Source organism: Magallana gigas, chromosome 6, assembly GCF_963853765.1.
Source record: "Magallana gigas chromosome 6, xbMagGiga1.1, whole genome shotgun sequence".
NCBI classification, from domain to species: Eukaryota; Metazoa; Mollusca; class Bivalvia; order Ostreida; family Ostreidae; genus Magallana; species Magallana gigas.
In genome coordinates, this window is record NC_088858.1 from 6,537,629 (window position 1) to 6,553,157 (window position 15,529).

General features: G+C 32.7%; 1 protein-coding gene across 3 annotated transcripts in view; it reads right to left on the minus strand.

The window, feature by feature from the left end:
• Positions 1-606: 606 nt before the first annotated feature.
• LOC109617108 (organic cation transporter protein-like) overlaps positions 607-15,529 on the minus strand; it is a 35,578-nt gene continuing 20,655 nt past the window's right edge. For 2 of the 3 annotated variants that reach the window (XM_020072253.3, XM_034470976.2), the window contains exons 8-11: positions 14,017-14,102; positions 12,408-12,528; positions 12,223-12,295; positions 11,744-11,982 (exon numbers count right to left, since the gene is read on the minus strand). In XM_020072253.3, coding sequence (XP_019927812.3) covers positions 11,776-11,982; positions 12,223-12,295; positions 12,408-12,528; positions 14,017-14,102 — 487 coding nt within the window. In that variant the 3' untranslated portion in view covers positions 11,744-11,775. Of the gene's footprint in view, positions 841-1,933; positions 2,007-2,076; positions 2,198-2,910; positions 2,997-11,743; positions 11,983-12,222; positions 12,296-12,407; positions 12,529-14,016; positions 14,103-15,529 lie in introns of those variants that run through there. The other variant, XM_066087616.1, reaches the window with a different exon arrangement.

Consider the following 15,529-nt stretch of genomic DNA (forward strand, 5'->3'; position numbering starts at 1 on the left):
TGGCTCATGGGCATCTTGTTCAAATGGTGCATGGTGTACATGTATTTGAAATATTTTGTGTTCTGATCTGAAAATCAGTTCCCGGGGTCTAACTCAGGGAAGGGGTCTTGTCAACAAGCACCTTTACTTTAAGCAACGAGAAAAAAAAAGAAGGACGAGAATGGCATGCTAGTATGTTTTTATACATTCATGTGAAGTTCTCATATTTTAGCTCAATTTTTCTCTCCATAAATTTAAATAAGCATATTTTTGTTTGATCGACAAAACCTCTTCAACGAGACAACATTGTAAATGACCTAACACTCAATGTTTGTTTCTTTGACTATTAATGTATGCGTTTAGAAATCTACATGCTTGCTACCATGCTTGGTTTTTGAAAACTTTCACTTTGTGCGGTCTTGTGCTCTGTTGTCTGTTGTCTTTAGGGGACATATTTGTTGTGATTTTGCCACTTAATAAAACAATGATATGAGGATACCATGGTTCTTTAACTGCTGATGACTGTTTGTCTATTTGATGCGTCTTCGAGGTGTACATACGTATATTTATACGTAATATAAAATGATGAAAAATGAAGAAAGACCAAATGTATAGTGAATCATTTAATTCAATTTATTCCACATATTATAACATCTAGTTTATTTTTGGCTCGACAAAGTCCTTGTTTTGTTTGGTCCCTGAGGTAAGGATGCCGCTGTGTTCTTTATACCACATTTTGAGTTCTTCTATACTGGTCGGAAGTTCTCGGCCACGTGTTTCCGGTAGATAAAATGTCATAATGGCGGACAGAAAGCACATGATGCTGAATACCACACCGGGTCCCCATGCCACGTATCTGTGCTAAAAGTCATAAATTTTAAACGCATTACATCACGTGATATAAACGCTATTGATACGAACCATGTTACACTTTATCACCTCCATTGAACATATTAAAAATATACACTTTCTACTAGACCACACAATGTAAGTACCTTTAAGAGTTACATTCTGAGACTTTCAGTAATCAAAGAATGAATACGATTAAAAGTATTTCAGCAACTTTGCCAAACAGAGAAGACAACTTAACTTTAACATCTTATATTGTTAAAAACTTTTTTTTTAATTCAATTTGTTGCAGATATTGACTTATCTTATTGTTTTCGTACTGTTTATTTTTGTCTTTTTCTTTCCAAATTTTGTTCACGCGATTTCTCAAAAATGTTTGACTGATTTCGACCATTTTTTAACAGATGATGGTGAATTTTTTGGTGTTTTCACTTCCGGTCCCGATTTACAGCCGATTTTGTAATTTTTACGACCTATTTTGTGCAGAGCTGATCTCAGAAACTATCAGAGATATGATTTTGAAATTTTTAGGATATGTAGACTGTAGTTTGTAGTTGTGCACTATTAAGTTGTTTTGCACTAGTGGGGCCATTTCTTGGAGTTCGCTTAGGCACGACAATTGGGTGCATATTTTGTATCAAAATGGTCATACGTTTTGATCTATATCCTTTTATCAGTTGATATTTTGTTAAGAAATATATAAAATGATGGTAGAGTATTAAGAGGTTTTTTCCCAAACAAATCAAGAAAAAGGGGCTGGGCTGGCCCCTTTAATTAGCGGCCAAGATACTTGTAGAGTCTATAACAGAAAACGATAAAGATTTTATTATGCATTATAGAAGCAAAATTGTTGATCACTACAATATCTGTGAAAAAAAAATCATTGCCATGCCCATTTCTGACGTGATTAGGGATTTTTAATCATTACCTGAAAATGGGAGGGGGTAATTTTGAAATTGTATTGATATTTTATAGTATCATTTAAAATTTAAAAAATGGATGGACGACCTATTCGTTACTCGTCACGATGTTGTATCTAGTTTTTTTTTATTGGTTGACAGAACATTCCCTACAAATACATGCTTTTAATTGTGTGAACACTTACAAAAGTATTTGCAAAAGGAGCCAAAACACCGCCAATACTGGCAAAAGCGCAAGCAAATCCATAGCCAGAATTCCTGTAAACAATAACATTAATGAAAAAGTGTTTATTCAAATCTGTTTTTATATACCAACATTGCCAAATACCTGAGATTAGTGGGGTATAGCTCGGACGTAAACAGGAAGACGGAACTGAACGCCCCGGTAATACCGTACTTTCCCATCAGGACGAAGAACGTTGCCAGGTATCCTAGAGACGAGTTGTCCCCTGCAATATTATCAAAAGAAAACGTATAAAGTGTTCATGTAAGTAATTTGTGTGATTCTTAATCTATCAAAATTAACAAAAGGGAATATCTCTGTTGAAATTTCTTTCTAGTCGTAGTGGATCTTTGAATAAATGGCAAGATTATAGAAATGTCATAAAGGAGTTAGGATTATATTGTTTGTCGGAAATTTTTTATTCATCATTAAATGCATTGTAGGAAATTTCAAAATATCAACCCAACAGCTACTGATTAAATATCTCAGGTAGTATGGGAACACTGTCGATAATATTGTGGTTAAAAGTACATTTTACATGTAATCAAAACACTTTTAACGTTTTAAAATTTCAAATATATTGTGGCATTACAATATCTTACCAAAATATGTTTTTAAAATGTTTGGACAGATAAAAGAAAATATAAAAAAAGTCAGAGGGATTCGAACTCATGACCTACATATTCATAGTTAATGCTCTAACTCATTGTGCTACACTGTTGAGTAGCGATTTCGGGCAAAAATATTACATGTATAAGAATTTATACTTGATTTTATCGTTTATTTTGATAGTAAGTACGTCACATTATGGGGATGTCCTATACCACCTGTAAATTAACGAAGGTATAAGTACAATGAATGACATCACAGTCCTTTTTTAAAGAAAGGTATTTTTTACAAAGGAGCACATCAAAGTGAAGGGAAATTACTGCCGTATACCTTGCAACGACGATATCAGCGTAGAGATTAAAAGGGATGCCCCAGCAATTCCCATCAGGATAATCAAGGTTTTTTTCCTTCCAATTCTGAAAAAGAAAACAGTGGAATTCAGCATTATAATACGCTGGCCAATTTATTTCTTTATGCGTCAAATGTTATTTACAACCCTCTAAATTTTCGTTCCCTTGGTCAGATACACATTTGCGATCACTTTAATTAGACCAATTAGTTATTTATATGCAAATTTTTAAAAGCTAATGTGTACATCGTATTTAACAGTATTTTTGCAATGAAAGTACACCTACATTTTGTCTGTGAAAACGGCTGTAAACAAAGAGCTTAAAATACCATTCAATGTATGAAGATGCTGTTTTGCGTATGCATTTTTAAACGATTGATATCTATGATATAAATAATAGATGTGCGCACAACCAACAGGATTTTGTGTAAATATTTTGTTTACTGCTTTAAAGGGGCATGGTCTCCATTTTGGTCAAAAATTATTTTTTCGATTTTAATGTTTACAATGCTTCAGTAAGGCATTTGTAATAGGCAATCACAATTTGAGTGTCATTTGTTGAGTTATAAGCGAGTTACAATTCTTCGCTAATGTAAACAAAGCTTTTGTTTACATTTTGAACGTTGAAGTAAAAATTCCAGTTTAAGATCTAACTTGAATGTATTAAACGCTTGAAACTGTTTAATTGTTCTGTAAAAAAATCAAAAGATAGATAAATCAGCTTGAAAAATATTTTTTACTAGTATATTGAACCTATGTAAACAAAAACAGGGCACGATCCTTGTTTACATGACGAAGAATTGTGAGCCCTGTATCTTGCTTAAAACTCATCGACTGGCACCCAAATTTGATTTGATTATTAGAGATACATTATTAGAGCATTGTATATAATAAAAACAGAGAAATAAATTTTGACCGAAATCGTGACTATGTCCCTTTAATAAACTTACTGCGCATACAATGTACTGAATTTGGTTGTCGATTCATGTGATACTGCTTATTTAAAAAAGGAGCGTTCACTAATAATACCTAACACAAAGTTTAAAACATTACCTTTAAATATGATTGGTTTCTAAATCATACAATATGCATAACATTTACAGCTTTAAAAGATCAGTTCTAAACAAAGTCAATGTAAGGAAGAAAATTATTATCATTATCGTCATATATGTCCAAGACAAACTATGATATCGATAACGACGATTAACTATACAACTGAAATTACAATTTCGATATCAATATTACATTTATGTCAATATCGGGGACATCATAAACAAAATTAGGATATTGTTATCGAACCTGAAATATATGTAGGTTGCATTACATTTGTGATGTTGATATCGACGAAATCGTACACAATATGACAATATCGACATCGACATCGCTCCTGACTATTTCTATTGGCCTATTTGATGTTGGCAAATTGATAATGATCCGATATCGTCGGTATTGACACCAATGTTTAACAATACGACATTAATACAAAAAAATCATTATGGACTTTTACAATGGCGACAAGACATTGATAAGATATCGACCCAAAGTGAGAATGTGTAAAGTACAGATAAGTTGCAAATAAGCTGCAGAACTATAGCCCAACGTGAAATTTGGAACCGTGGAGCTAGAGTTCCGTTCATATAAAAAAACTGTATTTTTATTGTGCACAAATTTTTGACTTATTAAACTAATTTATGAATATATTTTCTCAATATTCAGTAAGTATTTCCATTAACTTTATTAATTTAAAGTTTAAATTAAAATTAAACTTAATTAAGGTTATTATTATGTTTTACCTGTTTATCAAAAGAAATTCTGTTAAGGCTGACAAATATTCAATAGCACCGAGAAGAAAGAAGTTCACAAAACGGTTTCCATACAGGGTGGGGGTAATCAGATTCAGTCCGGTATACGTCAGGCTGTTTGTCACCCTTAATTAATAGATAAAAATTAAGAGCAAACTTAAAACGAAGGGTTTTAGTATGAATACGCAAATAAACATCATAAATCATTAAGTCAGTAAAAAAAGTTAATTTCGTATGATTTTTAAATTAGCATTGATCAAACAATTAGAAATTAATAGTGTTATATCCTACCATTAATTCATGTGATGCTTTTTGAGTTATGAACATTTGATATTTTCAAAGTTTATTCTTTAAAAAGTGTTTGTGGAATATACTTTTAACCGACTGATACACTTTGCGAGCAATGAAATCCGAGAATGACATTAGAGGTCCAAGTATTTACGAAATTAAAAAAGTCAAGTCTATCTGTTTTTAAACACCCCAATTAACTTCAAGTTTCTATACAAAACCAAAAGTAGAAAGTTCACAGTGAGTTTGCATCGCAATCCACGTAAAGTACCCCGGATGTTTGCTAAAAATATAATTCTAATGGGATTGCCTTGAGAATGAAACGGTTACATAAAGATTCCAATCACGTTTTTTTTTTTTTACATTTTGCCTCATAAGAGTAAAATTTATTTATTCTTTGCTTTTTCGGAAATCAACAAAGCAGTGCAATCTATTTATCATGTTTATAGCTTGTAATGCTTTGGAATTACATTAGATCTAAAATAAAGCTGACCAATTGTATCTGATTATTCCTATAAAAGAAATCCTTGTTTTTATTTGCAGACTTCTTTACATGAAAAAGATTTCAACGAATTAGAATTTACATTATCTTAGGATGCTTGCAAGTTAATATCACAAATTGTAGCATTGTAGTTTTTGAGAAGATTTTAAAACTTTTCCATATTTATTTTTTTTTCTTAAACTTTTAACCTCTCTTGGTGCTCCAATATTAGTCCATGGGGTCACGGTTTCAACAATTTAGAATCTACACAAATTTTTAGGAGGTTTTCATAAGTTTTCACAAAGTGTGGCAATGTAATACTTGATGAGACGATTTCCCCTATAGTCCCCAGTATTAGTCTAAGGGGTCACGGATCGTTCACAGTAATGTAACAATTTGTAGCTTTGTGCTTTGTAGTAATTCAGTAGAAAATTTTCAAATAATTCCAATTTATTTTTTTTATGTTTAATTTTAAACTTTTTTTGTAGCCCTTTGTATTATTCCAGGGCCATTTTAACAATTTAGAATCTTCACTATATATACAAGCTTTAATGAAAATCATGGCATTCTTGGCGCTCCTTTAGAAGATTAAGAAGACATGCACACTATTTTCACTGTTTTGCAATTATCTCCCTTTTAAAAAAACTTTTGCCCTTTATTTTCATTACTTGCTTTCCCCTAAACTTCCTCTCCAGAACCCAGTACCAAATTCAACCAAACTTGGAAAAAAGTATTGGGTGAAAGGGGTTTCAATTTTAAGTTAGATTTGTGAAGCATAGTTCTGACGGTCTGTGTAGCATACTTGTATTTCTACAGATCTTGCAGAACATAGATCTTAACTCCTTATGGAGCATAAATTTCTGCAACGCAGATGGTTTTGATGCGATTTATGTAGGTCTTAAGTCTACCTTTAAAATTATATATAATTTTATTACTTTTATGTACATGTATAATAACGAGAAGAAATATCACAAAAGTCTTAATATGAAAAAGCTCTAGAACGCAGGAGCTTCCAGGGCCTTCGGTCCCTGGACCCCACCAGGGATTTGCCCTGGGCCCACTGGGGGCCTAAAGGCAGCCCAAGCTCCCCCCCCCCCCCCCCGCCTAAAACTGGCGCCCCTCTAGCTTCAAATCCTGGACCCGCATGCACAAAATCGGTAAAAACAAATGTAATACTTTAAGGAAAAGCCCGACAAAAACAAAAATAAAGACCTTTTTCATTCTCATTTACTCTCAAACACGCGTAGAAGTGATAAAATATAAAAAATATATTCTTAACTTAATAATATCATATATGTGAAATTATATTTTATGAACGGTTTCCGATTTTAGAGAGACTGATGGCATCTGGCATAAAATTTAAATAAAAAGTAAATGTAAGTTGCGAAAGTGCGATGATTCGATTGCAAAGCGCCAAGATGTGAAGGCGAAAGTGCGAAGGTGCGTATGCGAAGAAGAAATACTAATATCGCGCATTCGCGTTCGCAACTTTGCATCTTCGCGCTTCGCAATCGCATCTTCAAAATTTCGTTTTTGCTTTCGCTCCTTCACAATTTTACCTTCGCAACTTCGCACTCTCGTATCTTTACCCTAATAGCGAAAGTGCGAAGATCGAAGTGACCCCATGAGAACACCATAAATTAACTTAATAATTAAAATCACGATAAGTGTTTCTAATAAATTTGAAATAACATCATCACGAAAAAAAGTACTTGTAATTTGGGGAGGGGTGTTGATGAATATATTAAAGAAATGAATGCCTTACCAGGACTTAGGAATGGGCGATCTCTCTATCGTGATGTAAGAAAGCACATTGTAGCTAGGTAGTCTAAAGTTAAACGTTTTTGATTTCATTCAATTATTTTATTCCTCAAGAATCCTAACTATTACATCACATTTATGGTTATGAAGCCTGTGTCAAAATTTGAGACTCGAATAATAAGAAAAAATGGCATGCTTTTAAGCAGCTTGCGTTCATTAAACCTCATACATTAATATCGAATTCATCATTAAACGGATTTTATTCTTATTCTAACATTAAACCAAAAACTTCTAGATGAATGTTATGTAACAGATTAAAATTTTCATTGGAATTCAAACTGCAGTTCATACGAATATTTGACATATGATACAAGCTTTTGACTAAATTCTAAAATGTATGTGCCCTATTAGCTCACCTGAGCTTAAAGCTTAAGTGAGCTCCTCTGGTCACTTTTTGTCCGGCGCCCCTTGCCCGTCTGTCTTTTTGTCACCTGTAAAACTTTATCATTTTCGACTTCTTTTCAAAACCATAGGAATTTGACACAAGCATTCTTTGGTAAAAGGGATTAAACTTTGTTAAAAAAAAGGTCCACACCCTCTTTAAAGGGGAAATGATAAAGAATCAATGGAAATTTGCGAAACTTTTAAAATAAAACTTCTCAAAAACCAATTGGTCAGAATGGCTGTAAATTGTCCAAACCACAATCCCCGAGTGTGGGAAAACAATGTGGAAAGGGGGGGGGTCGAGAAATTAGAATTTGTAAATAAAAAAATCTGTTAACGTTTTCTCAAAAACCAATCGACCAGAAAATATTTTACTTACGTGGAAGCATAATCAGGTAGAGCAGATTCAAGATTATTCACATCATGTTCCCCGCGGATGGACTCAGGTCAATGTGGAGGTCAATTGTTTACATAGTAATAATATTTTCAAACTCAGATACAAATTTCATTAATATCAATTATTGTTAAAATGCATCTGAAAGATTTTCTGACCTAAAAAATTATTTGATTACTTTATCATTTCGACGTTAAAACAATATAAGAAGCTCACTTTAACGTCCATTGGCCTCTTATATTAGTAAAAAAAACAAGATATTTAATTATTTTACATCACTTGATTTGCATCTGATGGCTTGCATAACAGATACCGGTAAACATGGTATGAATCACATTATTTTTATTGAAAAAATTCAGAAGAAATATATATTGCCTAAACAAACTTTAAAAGGCTTTCATTTTCTTTGTATTAATTGTAAAATCAAAACAACATTTTTCCTCTCTATATTTAGAATGCAAGCTGATTAAATCATTGAGTTTTATCTGGAGCATATTAAGAATTTTATTAGCTTAAAACTATAATATGTTTTTAAGTTTTTGCATGGTGCTTTACGTGAACGTAAACAGCCGGTAATATGATAAAGCTGCTTGGTCCAATTTTATAACTTTTTGTAGGTTGTAAAACGATTGTTTTGTTTAGTATGTATAATTATAATTGGCAATAACATCTGATATATGTTTTCACAATAAATCAATCGAATAGTATGGTTGCAAACTTCAGTCCATATATGCAAGATATAAATTATGTCAACATGCTAAAAAATATGTCAACATGCAAGATAATTTTGTGTATATGCAAGGTAATTATGTTAAATGACATGCAAGTAACAAATATTTTAAGAGAATCTGATTTTTATTTGGGTAAAATCACTTACTTTTAAAGCCCGTGATTAACCTGATAGATACAAAATGCAACATAATTATGACAACTACTTTGTAACTTATTTACGTTCACGTGCGAGATAATTATGTAAGCATGCAACATATTTATGACCATATGCAACTTTTTTATGTCAGCATGCAACATATATATCGTTTAAAATACAATAATCACCACTTCAGTATTTCATTATGTAAATGTTTTTAGCGTTTACATGAAAAAAATGTAATTGTATCATAATTTATACAATATAAATTATTGTATTATACGATACAATCACTTAATGAAATTTAATAGCACATCATTCTTTTTTAACATAATCAAAACCGCTATGGTGTGCTTTTTCCGAAAACTTCAAATTCAATTTACTCAAAACTCTTCGTCAAAGAGCAAAACGGCCCGCCGGTGTAAAAACTTTATGGTTGGTCAACCTGTTTTCTAAGGTATAGTATTAATCTTCACACGCTTACGCAATGTCAAAGCTTGAAGATTTCTTTCTCTCTCTCTCTCTCTCTCTCTCTCTCTCTCTCTTTCTCTCTCTCTCTCTGTGTGCATACGTGTGTGCGTATGTAAGCGGGCGTTAAACGACATTGCTCTCTCCAAACCGAGATGGGAGAGGATCGTACATGTTGGCCGCGGTTTGTGACGATGCGACAATGGCGTTAATCAATACACGATCATAATGATGCATGACAGTTATGTTCTCTGCGTTCATTTTATGTATATACATGTATAATCTAAATGTATTACCAACTTACTTACTAGTCGAAGTGATAGAGAGTGATGAAGTTATCGATTTCTACACCTTTGGAACGGCAATCGACAGTCAATAAACTACTTGAACGATGATATAAAAGAACTTTATACGGAGGTGGAAAGTGCAAGTGTCCTTTTAACTGAAATGATACAATATTGTTGGAATCAACATTGTCATTTACTATAACTGTTATACTTTAATAAATCCATATTATTCATCGGTATATATTTCTTTTATAACCATGATAATGTCATACTTGTTTGTTTTTGGCTCTGAATTAGAAATAACTGTTCTGTTCTGTTCTGTACGTCTGAACTGTTCCATTTTTTGCTTGGCAAGTTTCCGATTTGTTCATTATCCTGTCATGTAAATAACCGATACCAAAATATCCCCAGACATGTTACCGCAAGTGTCGTTATTTTACTTGTTTGAAATTATTTATATGACGTCACCAGTCCCATAATTAAACGTGGTTTGTTTACATTTAAAAAAAAGACTAATCCGAGGTCAGTTAGCCTTAAGTGTAAGTTGTTTTCTTAGCATCCTTGATAATGAAGATCTGAAGCTTGCCTCACATTCAATAACCAAAGTTACATGAATTCATATAAGTCATATAAGTCGTTGAACAAGACAATCGAATCGAATTAAACCAGGTCACAAAAATAGTATGTGTTACTGACAAGTTACTGAGATCAAGCACCTGTATACTATCAAAGGATAAACACATATCCTTTTGTTCTCAATGGAAATTCTCCATCATAAAATGAAAAGGAAAAAATCATCAGATAATTATGTAAAAAATAAAGAGAGAAAAAGTTATTATTTGTTCGCTAGTTTATATGTATAAACAAAATGTAACGAATCAGTCAGTTAAAATGAGAAACGGTCCAGACTTTTTACGTTCAATATCAAAATTTCATTCATTAATATGAAGAAGTGTGTTAACTATTTTATCATTCATTATAAACAACTTGATACTTTGTTTAATCCTTCATAAAACTGTTACTTGTTTGAAATCATCCTAAGGTATTCTTCAGATTTTCCTCACACAACATACATCATGGTTACATAATTCCTTGCCAATTGGTTACTGAGAAGAATATTCTTAAAGATTTTTCTCTATAATCTTTGAACCCTAGGGGTAAAGTGGTGCAACAGTTGAGGGGGAGGTCATATGTTTACAAAGAAATATATAGAAAAAAATCTTAAATTCTTCTCAAAAAACATTGTGACATGATTAAAAGTTATCCTGTTACAAAAGGGGCTATATGTTTTATAAAAACAAGAATATCTGGAGAAAAAATCAAAAACGCTTTTATACAAGCATTTATTCTACTGCATGTACATGGTATAGGTTTTTCCCATATGACTCAATATAGCTGATTATATTATGGATATTTTTCCTCAGGTAAGCGATATGGCCCATAGGCCTCTTGATTAAATGATGCATGGTGTGTGAAAGATTTTGTGTTCTGATCTGAAAATCAATCTCAGGGGTCTAACTCAGTGGAGGGGTCATGTTAACAAGCACCTTCACTCTGAGCAACGAGAAAAAAAAATGAAGGACAAGAATGGCATGCTGGTATGTTTTATACAGTATTGTGAAATTCTTATATCTTAGCATTTGTTCTTTGCATAAACTAGAAAAAACATATTATTGTTTAATTGACTACATCTCTTCAACGAGAGAACATCGTAAATGACCTAATACTCAATGTTTGTTTCTTTGACTATTTGTGTGTGCGTTTTGAAATCTGATTACCAATGCTTGGTCTTTGTAGACTTTCGCTTTGTGCGGTCTTGAAGTCTTCGTAATATGTTGTCTTTTTGGGAAAATTTTGTTGTGATTTTGCTACTTAATAAAACAATGATATATGACGATACCATGCTTCTTTAACTGCTGATGACTGTTTGTCTATTTGAAGCGTCTTCGAGGTGTACATACGTATAGTTATATATGAAATGATAACAAAAATGAAAAAAAGACCAAATATACAGTGTATCATTTAATTCAATTTATTCCACATATTATAACATCTAGTTTATTTTTGTCTCGACAGTGTCTTTGTTTTGTTTGATCCCTAGGGCTTGGATGCCGCTGTGTTCTTTATACCACATTTTAAGTTCTTCAATACTGGTCGGAAGTTCTCGGCCACATGTTTCCGGTAGATGAAATATCATAATGGCGGAGAGAAAGCACATGATACTGAATACCACACCGGGTCCCCACGCTACGTAGCTGTGCTAAAAGTCACCAATTTTAAACGCATTACATCACGTGATATAAACGCTATTGATACGAACTATGTCACACTTGACAATCTTGCCAAACAGAAAAGACCACTTACTTTAGCATCTTATATCGCTTAATTGTTTTGTTTCTTAAACTTTAAATATAATTTTTGCAGTTATTTATTTGGTTATCTTTATTGGCTAACAGAACATTTCCTACAATTACATGCTTTCAATTGTGTAAACACTTACAAAAGTATATGCAAAGGGAGCCAAAACACCGCCAATTCTGGCAAAAGCGGAGGCATATCCATAGCCAGAATTCCTATGAACAATAATATAAATCAAAAAATGTTTAATCAAATCTGTTTCTATATTCAACATTTTCACATACTGCTAATTAAGGATACTACTTAAACACGAACAATGTCAAATACCTTAAATTGGTAGGGTATAGCTCAGACGTAAACAGGAAGACGGAACTGAAAGCCCCGGTAATACCGTACTTTCCCATCAGGACAAAGAACGTTGCCAGGTATCCTAGAGCCGAGCTCTCCCCTACAATATGATTGCGTTATGATTAATATGATTGACTTAAAACGAGCATGATTAATAATTTTGAGCTCAACTAATTTTAATTCCAATTTTCTAGATTTTTTAAGCTAGATTACTTTATTCGGGATGTTGAATGCTTGACCAAAATTTGAAAGCAAAGAGTCGAGTAACCAGTAATTATGATTCAAAATTCACATTCTAAATCCTGAGAATTAAACACCAATGCACGTTTGAATTATAAAAAGTACAATTCTTCATAGTACACAATGGCAAACAAAATTATAGTAGAAATAACTGAATCTTTGGAGTCAAGTCAATAAACCAATGGGTCTTGATATATGCACTTTGAGTCTTTGAGTACTTTGATTTTTCTCTACAATGATCGCTACCTCAATGGGTCTGCGAACCACCAAAAAATCATTTACTAGTTGATTTCGGGAAACACATGATCATGACATATCAACCTTTACGTTTTAAAGACCAGACAAGGATCTAGATAAAGAACTTTTTAACCAAAACTAAATTATACGGAATTTTACAGATAGCGCTTTGAATAATATACACTTGCATGGAGAAAAGAAAGTTTTAATGATAAAAAAGATTGAGAAGATTGTCATAAAGTCCCAGTCAAACTGTTAAAACGGATGAAAAGCAGTGATGTGGCTCAAAGTTTAAGGAAAAAGTCTGAAAGTGTTTATGGAGGTGATTTTGTGATTCTAAATCTACCAAATCAAGAAAAGGAAATCTATTTGTTGAAATTCCATTCTAGTCGTATTGGATCTTCGAATTGATGACAAAACTAAACAAGTGCCATAAAGTAGTAAGGATTATATTGTGTGTCGAAAAAGCATGTTGTTCTTTTTTTTAATTTATCGTTAAATGCTTTGTAGGATATTCGAAAATATAAACCCGAAGGCTACTTAAAAAATACTGTAGAAGCAGAAATATTCGTTTAGAATTTAATTTCGTTATTTCTGTTGGCAGTATAAATCAACTAAATTTAAACCAAGACGAATTTTTAACCAAAGTATTAATGAATACAAAGAGAATACGAAATGACGAAATTATATGCCAACAGAATTTTATTTGGTTCAAAAACAACGAAATTTTGACCCAACGAAATGATGTGCTTCTACAGTAGTTAAGGTAGAATGGGACACCTCTCGATAATCAATGTGATGTACATTATAATCAAAATACTTTCACCGTTTAAAGATTTTCAAATGCAATATTGCATTAAAATGTCTAACCATAAAGTGTTTTTAAGATATTTAAGATAAAAAAAAATACAATAAACTAAGGGGGATTCGACCTCAGGGCCTACAGACTCATAGTTAATGCTCTAACCCAATGCGCTACACTGTTAAAGTAGCGATTAAGGGGCAAAATAGTAAATGTATTTAAAGTTATACTTGATTTTATTGTTTATATATATTGATGAGGTACATCACATTTTGGGGTCAAAAGGGAATGGAAATTACTGCGGTATACCTTGCAGCGACGATATCAGCGTAGAGATTAAAAGGGATCCCCCAGCAATTCCCATCAGCATAACTAAGGTCTTTTTTCTTCCAATTCTGAAAAAGAAAAAAGGGAAACTTTTCATAATAATATCCAATTCATTTTTAAATGCGTCAAATGTTATTTTCAACCTAATTCATTCTCGTCCCCTTGGTCAAATACACTTTTAAAATCACTCAAGTCAGACCAATCAGTTGTTTCTATTCAATCTTTCAAGCGATTGCATAGGTCTTAAATAATATTTTTGCAATGTTGGAAAGTAGACCTACAGTTTATCGGTAGAAATTGCTCCATCAAAATTGGTGTAAACAAAGAGCTTACAATATTATGAAAAAAAATGACAATAACAAACCGTCAACCATCTCAAAAATCCATAAAAACGAAATACAAATTCAAAGCAGAGCAACAAAAATAGATTTAGAATCAGGTGCCTAGGAGGAGTGAGCATCCTCTGCTGGCTGTTCACACCCACCATGTGTTCTTTGTCGTAATCGGGAAGTCCGTAGACAGTTAGGTGATTAATTATAGTCTAACAATTAGTATGAAAAACTTCAGTCAGCATGCAACCCAATGGAAGATTGTATTTGCTGACAAGGTCGTTGTATCGACCATAGAACTTACGAAAAGGTGACTTCAAACGAGACTGTTGACAGTCCTGTTTTATCAACTTGTTTTTCAGTAGCTTGCCTCGCCTTAGAAACCGTTTATACGAAGAGTATGCCCTTGCATATCGAATCAACTGAGAGACAAAAACTCCATAGGTGATCAAGGTATATTGCTACATAAGTAAGGAAAGTTGACCATAGAAAAATTGAAGTCATCGTGTTTATCATAAAGCTTTGTTGTTAGGTAACAATCAATGTTTATTTCCAGTAAAATATTCAAATATGAAACAGATGACGCAGACTCTGTGGTATCTTTTATTTCAAGTTCACGGAGATGTATCGAGTCGACGTAAGAATGGAAATAACAACTGTTATAGTCCGTCCCAAAATATTTATGCTGCACATTTTGATGATTTTTAATCAAAATACACATACCTGTGAAAGTAGTGCAATTGAAATAGTTAAAAGGGATAATTTCCAAGATAATTTCATTGACACATTATCATCTTTCACTAGGCAAATTCACAGGAACAAAAACAGATTCCTTACGGAGATTCATAATGGGGATTGTTTATATCTTTTCTCCATTCGGAATCCACTCGGAATACATCGCACAATTTTTTAACGCCATCATCCGGGCTTGCAACAATACAAAATCCCCGTAGACACCATTGTATTGAAACCTGATAAGCTAACAGGGGCGTTTCGATTGTTTTCATACTTTTGAATGAACATCGTTTGAACCCTGAGGTATTTATAAATATCAAGAAAATAAGCAAAATCTGAATTCAGGATATCTTGGGACAGACAATAATTGATAATACGTCGTCCATATACCTGAATGTTGAGTTGAAGGCCACAGCGAGTGATTTATTTTT